Source organism: Sciurus vulgaris (assembly GCF_902686455.1).
Source record: "Sciurus vulgaris genome assembly, chromosome: 1".
NCBI lineage: Eukaryota > Metazoa > Chordata > Mammalia > Rodentia > Sciuridae > Sciurus > Sciurus vulgaris.
In genome coordinates, this window is record NC_136461.1 from 8,545,969 (window position 1) to 8,558,981 (window position 13,013).

At 43.7% G+C, this 13,013-nt stretch overlaps 1 protein-coding gene across 5 annotated transcripts in view; it reads left to right on the top strand.

The window, feature by feature from the left end:
* The window catches only part of VPS13D (vacuolar protein sorting 13 homolog D), a 247,996-nt gene that overhangs the window by 22,267 nt on the left and 212,716 nt on the right, over nucleotides 1-13,013 (top strand). For 4 of the 5 annotated variants that reach the window (XM_079142502.1, XM_079142503.1, XM_079142504.1 and 1 more), the window contains exons 7-16: nucleotides 378-482; nucleotides 1,871-2,041; nucleotides 2,883-2,983; nucleotides 3,782-3,950; nucleotides 5,550-5,651; nucleotides 5,813-6,014; nucleotides 8,089-8,268; nucleotides 9,464-9,594; nucleotides 10,397-10,472; nucleotides 11,098-11,268. In XM_079142502.1, the coding sequence (XP_078998628.1) occupies nucleotides 378-482; nucleotides 1,871-2,041; nucleotides 2,883-2,983; nucleotides 3,782-3,950; nucleotides 5,550-5,651; nucleotides 5,813-6,014; nucleotides 8,089-8,268; nucleotides 9,464-9,594; nucleotides 10,397-10,472; nucleotides 11,098-11,268 (1,408 nt within the window). Of the gene's footprint in view, nucleotides 1-377; nucleotides 483-1,870; nucleotides 2,042-2,882; nucleotides 2,984-3,781; nucleotides 3,951-5,549; nucleotides 5,652-5,812; nucleotides 6,015-8,088; nucleotides 8,269-9,463; nucleotides 9,595-10,396; nucleotides 10,473-11,097; nucleotides 11,269-13,013 lie in introns of those variants that run through there. The other variant, XM_079142506.1, reaches the window with a different exon arrangement.

The following is a 13,013-nucleotide window of genomic DNA, read 5'->3' on the forward strand; positions in this document are numbered from 1 at the left end:
TAAGTTGCTGAGACTGACCTCAAACTTGCAATCCTCCTGCCTCGGCCTCCCGAGTTGCTGAGATTACAGGCGTGCATCACTGTGCCTGGACAAACTTACACGTTTTGACATTCATCTGTGCAGTGACTTTTTTTTGTTTATTCATAGCATCTTATATATTCTTTCTCTGCTTCTGTGTAATTAAAATTGTTTGCATGTTTGCATCCCCAAACAGCTAGATTTTTAACTCTTTCAGAGCAAAACCATGTTTTAATGCAGTGTGTCCCCAGTGCCTTGCAGAGTGCCTGGCGCATGTTTCACACAGGGTTTGTTGAGTGAAGGACACATTCATGAATAAAGACAGTCATCCTGTTTTCTTCCCTGTTTTTCTTAATCAGGTGCAGAAACTAATGCGGAAAAAGCAATTAGACGTGGCTGAGTTCAGCGTCTACTGGGATGTCGATTGCACTTTATTGGGGGATTTGCCTCAGGTGGAGTTGCAGGTATGTTCCTGGCAGAGGGCTTGATTGCAAGCTGGCCCTGAAGGAAGGTGGCACAGGGTCCTGGCTTGGAGGTTGTTGCCTCCTGTGTCTGATTCCCATGCCGACCCTCCTGCTCTGTGGGCATCCACTCGGAAGTGTCTTTGCCAAGGGGCTTCATGTCTTAACTCTGAACAACACACAGTGTTTCAACTTCTATCAGAGTGACGCGTGGGTGCCTTTCACTTCCCACTTAAAGTCACCTTTTCAAGATGCGTTTGCGTTGCGAGTTCCTTGCTGCTTTCTGCCGTGCAGTGCTCCACTGTGCGCATGTAACGAGCATCGTTGTCTGTCTTAGTCACCGGGTACGGGGCATCCAGATCTTAAGTCCACAGAGCACCGTTCTGGTTCCCAGAGGGGAGCTCTGATTGGGTTTTGTGGTGACGTGCCACCTTTAGTGACATTCCTTTAAGATATACTTAGAATCATGGGATGTGAAGTATTACTGTTAGTGAAGAGTAAAAGGACTTAATCTTTCTGTAAAGAAATTATAGGTCTTTTCAGTGAAATGGAGGAATATGACTCATTTTTCTCCCACCCGGGTTATCTTGACTTGTAGGCTATTGTATGTAATGGTTTTAGGTTTGCTAACGCAATTATATAAGTATTGAATTCTTGTGGTAGAACATTGTACAACTACTAAAAATAAAGATCTTTGTGGTAATTATGTTAGTCTCTAATATATGCTGTTAAAAGTTTAAAAAATTAAGGCAAAACAGCTAAGCATTTGTATAAGAAAACAACATTGTAACCGGGTGTGGTGGTGCACACCTGTAAGTAATCCCAGTGGCTCTGGAGGCTGAGACAGGAGGATGGCAAGTTTGAGGCCAGCCTCAGCAACTTAGCAAGGCCCTAAGCAATTAGCAAGACCCTGTCTTGAAATAAAAAATAAAAAGGACTGAGAATGTGGTTTGGTGGCAAAGCATCCCTGAATTCAAGCCCTAGTACCAAACAAAAACAAAAATACCAGCATTGTCGATTTACTGGAATGTGTACAGAATGCCTTCAGTTGGAGATAGAAGAAGCTGGTAGGCACCATTGGTTACCTCTGAGGGTAAGTGGGTGGCTGGAGATGAGAGTAGAAAAGAAACATTTCATCTTTTTTTTTGCTGTTTGAATTTTAAACCATGTGAATATATTACCTATGAAGACATAGAAGTAACATTTTAAAAATATTACACAGCAATTTTATGCTATGTTTGGATTCTCATGTACTATACTGTAGATTAGATAACATTCATTGCTGTGGCACAGCCTGTAGCTGAGGTCTTGTCATACTGCCCCAATATTATACAAGTGACGACCAGAAGGAAGGTCAGTCTGAACAGAGCAGACGTTCTTGTCACACACAGGAGGCCATGGCCAGGAGCATGGAGAGTCGCAGTCACCACTACGTCCTGGAGCCTGTGTGTGCGTCTGCTCTCTTGAAGAGAAACTGTTCCAAGGAGCCTCTGAGGTCCCGGCACAGTCCTCGAATTGAATGTGATATTCAGCTAGAAACCATTCCCCTGAAGCTGTCTCAGGTACACTCCTTCCCGGAGGCTTAGACTCACTGTCAGACTGGTCAGTGGGGCTGAAGGAAACAGTGTTAATGGTCCTCGGTACTTGACGGTGTCCTCAGCAGGAAAGAGGGTGCCTGCGACACCTTTTCCCTTCAGAGCTGAGTTGTGTTGGGTGCAGATTCCACTCTCTGTTATACAGTCATGTTAGCCTTTTGTTGCTGTGACCAGAATACCTGACAAGAGCGACTGGGAGGAGTTTATTTTAGGCTCACCATTTCAGAGGTTCAGTCCTTGGTCAGCTGACTGTTGCTGTGGGCCCAAGGCGAGGCAGAATGTCATGGCGGAATGGCATGGTAGAGGAGCCCTGCTTCGCTCAAGGCTGTTGGGAAACAGATGAGGGAGTGGGTCACAGTGAGGGGGCAGCCCCCAGTGACCACCTACTCTAGCCAAACCTCTCCTGCCCACAGTTAGCACCCAGTCGGTACAGTAGGTTACACCCAGTAGGTTACAGCTCTCATAATCTCATAATTTCACCTCTGAGTACTTCTGCATTGACACAGGAACTTTGGGGGGACACTTCATATCCAAACTATAATAGCAGTTGGGTTCATCTCAGGTTGGTTTTTGATTTGATTTGATTTGAAGTGCTGAGCAAAGACGACAGGATATAGTGTGAACATAAATACGTCATTGTCAGTGTTCAGAGGGACAAGTCCCTTGATGTTGATGTTCTGGTCTTCCATTTTACTGGATTTCAATTCAGTGGCTTGACTAATAGGAGTGTTCTTGTTAGATGTAGGTCTTAACTGAGTAAAAGAACTAAGTTGTTCTAACTTAGTGTCTCTTAATCTTTAATCAAAAGCTGCAGTACCGGCAAATCATGGGATTTCTCAAGGAGCTGGAGCGGAAAGAGAGGCAGGTGAAGTTCCGAAAGTGGAAACCGAAAGTGGCCGTATCCAAGAGGTAAGGGCTGACCCGTGTGGTGTGTAAAACGTATTTTTATAGCACGTTGTTTTTATACGTAGACTAGAACTGTGCCTCACAGGCCTTTACAGGTGTTTGGAGGTAAAGTACAGCGGGGTGTTCTAGCCCTTGAAATGCCAATCCTGTTATCATTGTTGATATTTTCATTATGTATTTATTCAGTTAACGTTTACTCTTAGATTGAGTGTAGTGAAAGTCAGAAGATCCTCTTAATCTTATTCAGCAAGTAGCTGATGTTGCTGTGGTAGGATCTGGTGGGCGGTAAATACTCTGCAATATTTTTTGAACCTACTTTTCTATGTCTTTTTTCTCCCAGGCTGTTTGGTCATTTTTGTACATTTTCTGTACTTTACAGCTTCTATAACAAAAGTAAACCCTCTTGTTGCAAAGGTATTTAAAACTGTATTTCCATGTATTTTCCTAGAAATTCAGTTTTAAATTCTTCAGTAGTCACCCCTTGTCGGTTACCTTGAGATGTGTTTGCTATGCGGTTAGCGCTTGTCTTTCTCTTCGTGGAGGGACTGACGCTGTGGGAACTGCAACCTGTCGAGCACTGGGTTGTTATCCATCTATTCGTTGATGTTCATTGGCAGCAGATTTACTTTTCCATCATATTGGGTTTAGCTTAATATTAAAATAAGCCTGAGACATAAACTGCTGGCTGAGAAGAGAAGAAACGTGTCAGGAGAGCAATGGCGTGGCGTGTGGGCATTGTGTGGACCCTGGGCATTGTAGTGCTTGTAGTGAGAAGTGAGACGTTGTCACGGCCTCTTGCAGCTGCCGAGAGTGGTGGTATTTTGCTCTGAATGCTAACTTATATGAGATCAGAGAGCAGAGGAAGCGCTGTACCTGGGACTTCATGCTGCACCGCGCCCACGATGCTGTGTTTTACACTGACAAATATTTCAGCAAGTTAAAAGGAGGCTTACTGTCTGCTGAAGACAAGGTGAGTGGACTGCTGTTGTGTTTCTTGTTTTCATTCAGAGGATAATCATATTTTCTTGAAGGCCTAAGAAAATAGGATCTGCGGAGAAATAAAGTCTGTTGTCAAGGTCCGTCATTTTACAGAGCAAAGTGGGCTTTAATAGAGTGACAGGTTCTTGGAAGGCCTCCAGCCTTGCCCTGACCAGACGTGCCCCCAGCCGCTGCTGCCTGAGGAGGGCCAGGGGTAGGAGGTGGAAGAGACGGCCACGGTCCTGCCAGGCCCTTGTGCCCACGCCCATCCTCCTCCTGCTCTCTGTGAGGACTCGGCAGCTTTTCATGTGGTGACCTGCGTCTCTTCAAAGCCGATCCGAGGCCTGATTCTTTTCCTCTGTCGTCTGAAACTGACCTGTGGACTTGGCCTACATTTTCCGTAATCCCAGTGACTTGATCACCTCAGGTGTTTGGTGGTGGAGACGCGGCAGAAGGGGTCAATCCCACGTGAGGACAGATTCACATCTGAATCATCTGGGCTGGGGGCCCAGAACCTGCCCTGCTGGAACCCTGGCAGACGACCCACCCCTCTTTTGAGAAGGCAGTGGACTTGCTTCGTTCCTTGGATTGTTTTGCTCTTGTGAGCATGAGGGTTTTTTGTTTTTCTTTCACTTTATTTCATTTATTTATTTTTATGTGGTGCTGAGGATCGAACCCAGTGCCTCAGGCATGCCAGGCAAGCGCTCTGCCACTGAGCCACAGCCCAGCCCTGAGCATGAATTTTTGCAGTACCAATTTAGACCATTTCCAGTATTTTAACTCAGGTAATGTCTCATAACTAACCATTTCTTTAGAGAAGTCTTCCAAGCAAAAAGGAATATCACTGTCCCTTCAGTACCCACTGTGTGGTGTCCCACGGTGGTGCTGAGTCCCTGGGGATTCTCGCCCTTCCTGCCAGCAGCCTGAGGTCACGGCTCCTTACTTGGTTAAAATTTTCTTCATCAGTGTCAGACATGGCTATTAACATAGAACCTCATGAAAAGATGGGATAAACCAGACATTTCGTTTTTGATGTTTTCTCAAAGGCACAGGCAAAAACATGGAGGGAGAGAAAAATCACCACCACCACTGAGGTGGGCAGGTTGAAACTCGTCTGATCGGTGGGACGTGAGAAGCAGTTTAGGCTAGCTCATCCTGTTTTCTTTTTAACCTGGCATGCAGCTGGCTGCCCTGTCTCTTTGCTGATGCCCTTTCTGATGCACCACAGGACACATGCAGGAGCTGGCACCCGTGCGTTCCTCCATGTAGCGCCTCGTGACTGCGTCAGGGTACTGTGGTGGTGCATGCACCGCAGGGCCCCTCTGGAAACCAAGGACTGTGGTTTGTGTCCTAGCTACTGCCATTAACCCCTGAAGCTGTGAAACTTGTCAGTGGAATGTTTGAGACCAAGGAGAATCTGTTGACCCGTAAAAGTGGTCACACTGAACCAGCGGCTTATCTCGTTTCCTGGCCCTCAGTGCACGTGGCACTGCCAGTGGATTCCTTTGAGGCCCTGGTAGTAGTTTGTGAGGGTGTCCAGTTTCTTGGGAGCTACAGTGTCTGGTTTTTGATTCTGCTTTCACCCAAACAGGAGGAAATGTGTCGGATAGAGGAGGAACAGAGCTTCGAGGAACTGAAGATTCTGCGCGAACTGGTTCATGATCGATTTTATAAGCAAGAAGAACTAGCAGAGGTAAGAAGTGCTCTGTGAGGAGGTTTGTTCAGAGCCAGTACACTCTGAGTGCTTCAGTTTTGACGTGCACATGCTCCGTCTGGGACAAATGGAGAATGGTGGCATATCACAGCTCGTGTCTGTCCCAGGGACTCAAATTAGCTGCTTTGTGATTTCCACAGAGTCTACGAGAGCCTCAGTTTGATTCCCCAGGAAGCTCTCCTGGAGACCCAGAGGCCAGCGGAGGCAGTGGGATGCTGCAGTACCTTCAGTCCTGGTTTCCTGGTTGGGGTGGCTGGTATGGGCAGCAGACCCCTGAGGGGAGGACAGTGGAAGGATTGGCGGCAGAGCAGCATGAGCAGTGGACCCCCGAGGAGATCCTAGGTATGCGGGGGGCTGGCCTGGTCTTGTCCCTGGGCTGTACTGAAGGGAGATGCTTAGTTTCATGTTTCATGTTCATAGAGGCAGAGAGAATCCATATTTTGAGAGAGACTCCATTTGCTACTACTCCATGCTAAGTAAGAATATTGGCAAGGTTTTGAATAGATCTGAGCAGCAGCTTTTGTCAGTGAACTAAATTTGAGCATGTTCACAAATTTTAAAACTCCAAAGCTTGACTAGTGGTCCAGAGGTGCTCATTAGACCTTGCTGTCCAGTATGGGAGCCATAGCCACGAATGACCATTTAAGTTAAAATTAAATATAAGTGAAAATCTAATCTTTCTTTTTCTTTTTTGCTGTACTGGGGATTGATCTGAGGGCACTATATACCACTGAACATATCCTCAGCCTTTTAAAAAATTAGTATCATTTTTATTTTTGCTCGTTTATTTATTTTTCTTGCAGTCCTGGGGATTGAAGTCAGACACTACCTCTGAACCACATCCCCAGTCCTCTTACATTTTACTCTGAGGCAGTGTCTCACTGGGTTGCCCAGTCTAGCCTTGAATGGGCCCATCCTGCCTCAGCTCTCCAGGTTTCTGGGATCACAGGCTTGTGACAACACGCTGCACTACTAGAAATTCTTTCTTGCTTTCATTTTTTTTCTTTTTCGGGACTGGGGATTGAACCCAGGGTTGCTTAACCACTGAACCACATCCTCAGCCCTTTTTACTTTTATTTTGAGAGAGGGTCTTGCTGAGTTGCTAAGGTTGGCCTTGAATTTGTGGCACTCCTGCCTCAGCCTCCTGAGCCACTGGGATCACCGGCATGTGTTACCATGTCTGACTGAAAATCCAGGTTTTTTAAAAAACATTTTTCTCCATACTTTTTTCTTATCAGTACATTATAGTTATGTATAATGGTGGAATTTGTTGTTACGTATTGTACATGCACACAATGTAACACTATCATTTGGTCAGTACCACTCCCCAGCCCTTTTCCTGACCCTCCCTGCTTCCCACCCTTTGGTCCCTTTGCTTTACTGATCTCTTTCTGATTTTTATGAGATCCAGCCCCACCTTACTTTTCTCTCTCTCTCTCTAGCTTCCAGCTTATGAGGGAAACATACAACCCTTGACCTTCTGAGTTTGACTTATTGAGCTTAACATGATGGTCTCTAGTTCTATCCATTTTCCTGAAAATTACATAATTTCATTTTTTATGGCTATATAAAACTCCATTGTGTATTGTATATATACCACATTTTCTTTATCCATTCATCCAGTGATGGATACTTAAGCTGGTTCCATAGTTTGGCTATTGTGAGTTGTGCTGCTGTAAACGTGGCTTTGCACGTGTCACTGTGGTATTACTAATTCTTCAGGATAAATACTGAGGTGTGGAATAGCCAGGTCATTTGGTGATTCCATGCCTAGTCTTTTTTAATAAAATATTTTTTTAGTTGTCGATGGACCTTTATTTTATTTATATGCACTGCTAACAATTGAACCCAGTGCCTCACACGTCCTCTGCCACTGAGCCACAACCCCTGTACCCATGCCTAGGATTTTGAGGCACCTTCATACTAATTTCCATAGTGGCTGTACTAATTTACAGTCCCACCAACAGTGTAAAATTGTTCCTACTTCTCCACATCCTCTCCAGCCTTTATTATTCTTTGTATTCCTGAGACTGCCATTCTGTGTGGTGTGAGATGTTTTGATTTGCATTTCCTAATTGCTAATGATGGTGAGCATTTTTTCATGTTTGTTGGCCATTTGTATAAAAATCCAGTTTCTTAATTGCATTAACCTCATTAGCCACGTGTAGTTAAGTGGCCACTGTCCTGCAAAACCCAGACACAGACCTTTCACCGTGTGGCCTTATGTTGTGAGTCATATGCTCCCTGGTGTGATGATAATTTGATAAAACAGGGTTGTTTTACATTAGCACACTAAACAGTCACCTGTTCTTTAAAAAAAGGGAAAAGATAGAGTCTTCATGACCGTGGTGAGTGTGCCCGGTTGCACGTTTTTTCCTCCTGTGCTTTTTCTGACCTGTTCTCTCCTGCCGTCTAGGCACCGAGGAGTTTTTTGACCCCACTGCAGATGCCTCGTGCATGAACACATACACGAAGCGAGATCATGTCTTTGCTAAACTGAATTTGCAGTTGCAGCGAGGCACGGTGACCCTGCTACACCAGGAGCAGGGAGCTCCTCAGACGAATGAAAGTGCGTTCATGCAGCTCGAGTTCTCAGGTACTGCCGGGACCCGCCGCTGCCGTCCCTCTCTCTGGGTGCCGGTGTCTGCTTGATTCTCTTCATTCGAGGTAGTTGTGAGCTAGAATGTTGCCACACACAGCCATCGCCTCTAGGGACATGCAGGTTAAGTTCCTGCGAGCCTTTGATCATGGCATTTGTCAGCCGATCGGTACATACCCTTGTTTTTTTAAAATTTGAGTTTGTGTTTAAAAACCGCTTATTTAATGTCTGTGTTGATTCAGTAATGTTGAGTTCATGGCCTGCAGCACTTCTACGCCTGCCCAGGTGTATTTTCTCTGTAAAGCGCGTGCCAGCCTTCTTGCGTATAGGAACGTACTAGACGGCACTTCAGCACTACGCTGGCCATTTTATTTTATTTATTTTTTTGTGGTGCTGGGGATGGAACCCAGGACCTTGTGCCTGCTGGGCAAGCACTCTACCCCCTGAGCCACATCCCTAGCCCCACCTGGCCATTTTAAATGACAAAATCCTGAAAAAAAAATGAAGCATATGCAACAAAAGTGGCAAATGGGGCTCTAATTAGAGCAGGTAAAGGCACTTGTTCACCTGTGAGAACCAGGACAAGGAGGCAGTGCACGCTTATGTGAACTCAGCAGGGAACGCACATATTGGTGACTCAGATTTTCTGCTGCTCTGTGTCTGAATGGCCAAGAAAGTGCCATGAGTATTGATTTTGGAGTTAGAAATATATTTTCATGAGTAGATGACTGTATGTATGCAGAATATGTGACTAATAAGGACCAATTTTAGTTGACTGTTTTTTGTGATTTTGAGATGTATAAATAAATACCCAGATGTCAATTTGGACATCTCAAGTTATTTTTTCAGTTCATGGAAGAGCAGTTTATCTGAGATGTTTGAGAAGGGTGAAAAAAATAAATAGGCCACAGTTTGGCTTCATAGCCTTGAGCTGAGCTGTCGTACACTTAGTGTGAACTGCCAGATTGCTTGAACTTAATTATAAAGACTCAGTTTAAAATTTGTTCTGCTGGGAAACTTCTAACAGTTTTTGTGTATTTATAGGTAGGTACATAGGTAGAGCTTTTTTGTCCCTCTTGGTTCTAATTTAATGGAAAAATAGCTCATGGTATCTAATAGTACTTGTGATAATATTTTTAGAAACATGGTAGGCTATCACAGCATGTTATCAGCTCATATTTATCTTTTGTAGATGTAAAACTTCTAGCAGAATCTCTTCCTCGAAGAAATTCTTCCTTACTTTTAGTCCGGTTGGGTGGACTGTTTCTCCGAGACCTGGCTACGGAAGGAACCATGTTTCCTCTTCTGGTCTTCCCTAATCCAGTAGGTACCACAGTGGTCTGGCTCATCCTCCAGGGGGCTGGTGAATTTTGGTCTGTTTTAGGCAAATGAGAGTGATATTAACCTGATTCTTCAGACCAATACAATGGGCCAGGTAAATTTCTCCAGTTTTAGAGAGAAAATGTTGGTGAGAGTGCATCTTCTTTCCTTCGTACATTGTAGCTACCGTGGAATAGTTTGCTGTTTTGGAAGAAAATACCATGAACACCACTATTTTCTGCATTTCAGGGTTACTGTTCGGATTCCTCCGTATCTGGCAGGCATTTTCATGTATTCATTGATAGCAGTCTCATCTTTCTAGGATTCCTAAAAGAGAACCACCTAAAGTTTTCCTTGCATGTGTAATTTTTTATATGTGATCTACTTTATTAACTGTGAGATACTTGATTTTATTAAGTTGACAAAAATATGACCTGAGAAGCTGCATATTTAGCCACCATACCCTGTCCATAATTTTTTTTGGGAGGTGTGGGGGTAGTTGTAAGAAGAGTGGGAGAATGTTCTTTGTTTGGAAGAGTTTATGCATGTTTCATGTCATTTAGTAACCACTTACTTAATGTGCTGACTGCCAGTAGCATACTGTCATTGAAAACTGACAGACTTAGTCTTACTAGATTTGAAAAAAACCTAAATGTCTGCAAGTACTCAGTAGTCCTGTGTGGAGTGAGTTTTGATTCAGATGTGCCTGGGGCAGTGATGCTAATGGGTCAGATGTACGTGTGTCTACAGTGAATCGTCCCCCTTCGCCCTGACACAGAAGCATTTTTGTATGTGTGTTTTACAGCAAAAAGAAGTTGGCAGAGTCTCGCAGTCTTTTGGTCTCCAGACCACATCTTCAGACAGAAGTGATCAATACCCTGGTAAACTGTCATATAGTCCTAAAATAAGACTTAAAAGTGTTATTATTACAGACCAGAAGTGAAAGAGGGAGTGCTTCATTTGGGGAGAGAGCTTTGCCGTGCAGGTCAGTATTTGGCCTGGAAGCCCCCTGGCACTCTCCGGTGGGACTCTGTTTTTGCAGTGCGGGGTGTTGAACCCAGGTCTTTACACACGGTAGGCATGTGCTCTGCCTCCTCCGCCCTCGCAATGGGACTGTTAACCTGGGTGTCACTAGGCCAACCTTGTGAGCCACAGGGCTTGGTTTCCATGACAGAGGCCAAAACAACAACCTAGTCTCCATGATTCCTGCAGAAAATTAAAGAGTCAGTCCTCATTAGGCTCTCTGTTTTTATAGGATTTTTTTTCTTTTTGCAGTGGTAGGGAATGGAACTCAGGGCCTTTCATATGCTAGGCAAGTGCTGCTGTACCACTGATTTACCCCGCTAGACCAGGCTCTCTGTTTTTAAAATGTGCATAATTGTGGACAGATTGGAAAATAATTTAGAAAACATCTCCCTTCCTTTCCCGAAAATTCCTCACAGGCCTATTTAGAATATGGTGACGTTTTGCTATGTTCCATTTTCTTTCTTCTGTTCTTTCCTGTAGCTGCAGACCCAGACGACCCAGTTTTTGAGATGCTGTATGAGAGAAATCCAGTGCACAGTCATTTTGAGAGGCGGCTGAATGTCAGCACCAGGCCTTTGAACATCATATATAACCCCCAGGCTATTAAAAAAGTAGCAGACTTTTTCTACAAGGGAAAGGTTCATACCTCAGGTTAACTTTTTTGTTTGTTTGATCTTATGTTACTTTTTAAAAAACATCCTCCTTGTCAGCGGTGGTGCTGCTGTGGGCAAGGTCAGACATTCACATGGGCTGTGCTGGTGGAGAGGGCCTTTGGGGTGAGTGGGTGGGGTGACCTTAGAAGTCAGACCTGGTGCGTGTCCTTGGGCAGTCTCTCTTCCAAGAGAAATCAACATCCATACCTATTTTCTGTTTGCCTTCCTTCGGCATGAAGGTTTTCATTCTTCTCATTTCATTATGCTGACTGTTTCCTTGGCTACCCAGAATATTTTAGACCAATGAACTGAGGAAGAGTGTTCAAGAATATCCTTCCAGATAACAGGATCTACATATAGTCTCCTTCACTTGTTTGGTGCAGTATTTTAAGCTGCAAAGCTCTAAATATCATCACTGATTTATTAATCCTCCCTTTGTTCCCCAGCATGATCTGAGACAGTGGTATGGAAAAAGCCCCTCTTACTAACAGTGAGGTAGATGATAAAACACAGTAGTGGTTTTGTTTTTTTTTTTAATAGTTTAGTGCATTTTAATAGCACTTATAGGAACTTCACAGAAGGCAGACAACACATTAAAAACATGTACTTGCATGTAGAACAACTCAGTTAGAAAAGTACAGTGAGTGGATGGAATCTACTGTCTGATAAAAATGCTACAAACACCATTTAGTCACTGTGAATAAGACTTTACTTGTTTAAAAAATTCAGATGCAGGCATTGTCCAGAAAAATTTAACAGTTTTATTTATAATTGTTATAAAGTTGAACTCCTGAAACTTGTTCACTGAAACATTTTGACTTGAATTAATGCTTTACATTCTCGCATTTATATTAAAAATTCATACACAAATGAAAATGGAAAAACAGCTAATATCTGATTTCTGTTCCCTTTTTTCCACTCGCAATCATATACTTAGGTACCTTTTGATCCCGTGAAAAAAAATATCTAACATTCAGATCTACCAATAACAGGAAGAAGAGAAAAAAAAAAATTATTGAGAATGAAATGTTTCCCTTCGTAGTGACTTCTTAAGCATGTTCTCCATGTATCCAGCATGCTAACTAGATGTCTTTGGCATAATTGTTACACATTTGGCCTGGTAGCACAGGTTGGTGTCTTCAAAAAGGCCAAACAGATAGGCCTCACTTGCCTATCTGCACAATTTCTCTCACCGATAGCTGCACAATTTCTCTCACCCGATGCTAAAAGAGAAGTTTGTGAATCAGAAAGTCTAATTTCAGAGTGCCCTGGTACCGGGCCTGTAGGATGAGGTTTCTTCAGCCCTCCAGTAGAGGGCGCACCCTTGCAAGTGGCTCTTGTAGCCAGTTGTTTCCTGGGTACTTTACCACCGGTCGATGTGAAGGCAGTCTGCTTTGTATGAGCCTGGTAGAAAGACCTTCTTAATTACCTTTCTCCTTCGGCTGGAGCTCAGTGAGCTAGAGGCAGTGCTGGTGTTAGAGAGCCCACTGTAATGTTTTTAAAAACATATTCCCTCTCTCCTTTATAACAATGATATAGTTTTTTTGTCCAATTTTTGAGATTTTCATGTAAACGGTAGCCATAAATGTAGTGACTTTGTTCTCACTGACAGAGTAAAAAAGGTGTTTCTTTCTAAATTACACTTTTTTTCTTCCTATGTAATGTCTTGCTTTGTAAGGATTTTGAAATAATAGCTACGAGTTTTTCAGAAAATGCTTCAAGAGATTCTGAAGCATAGGTATC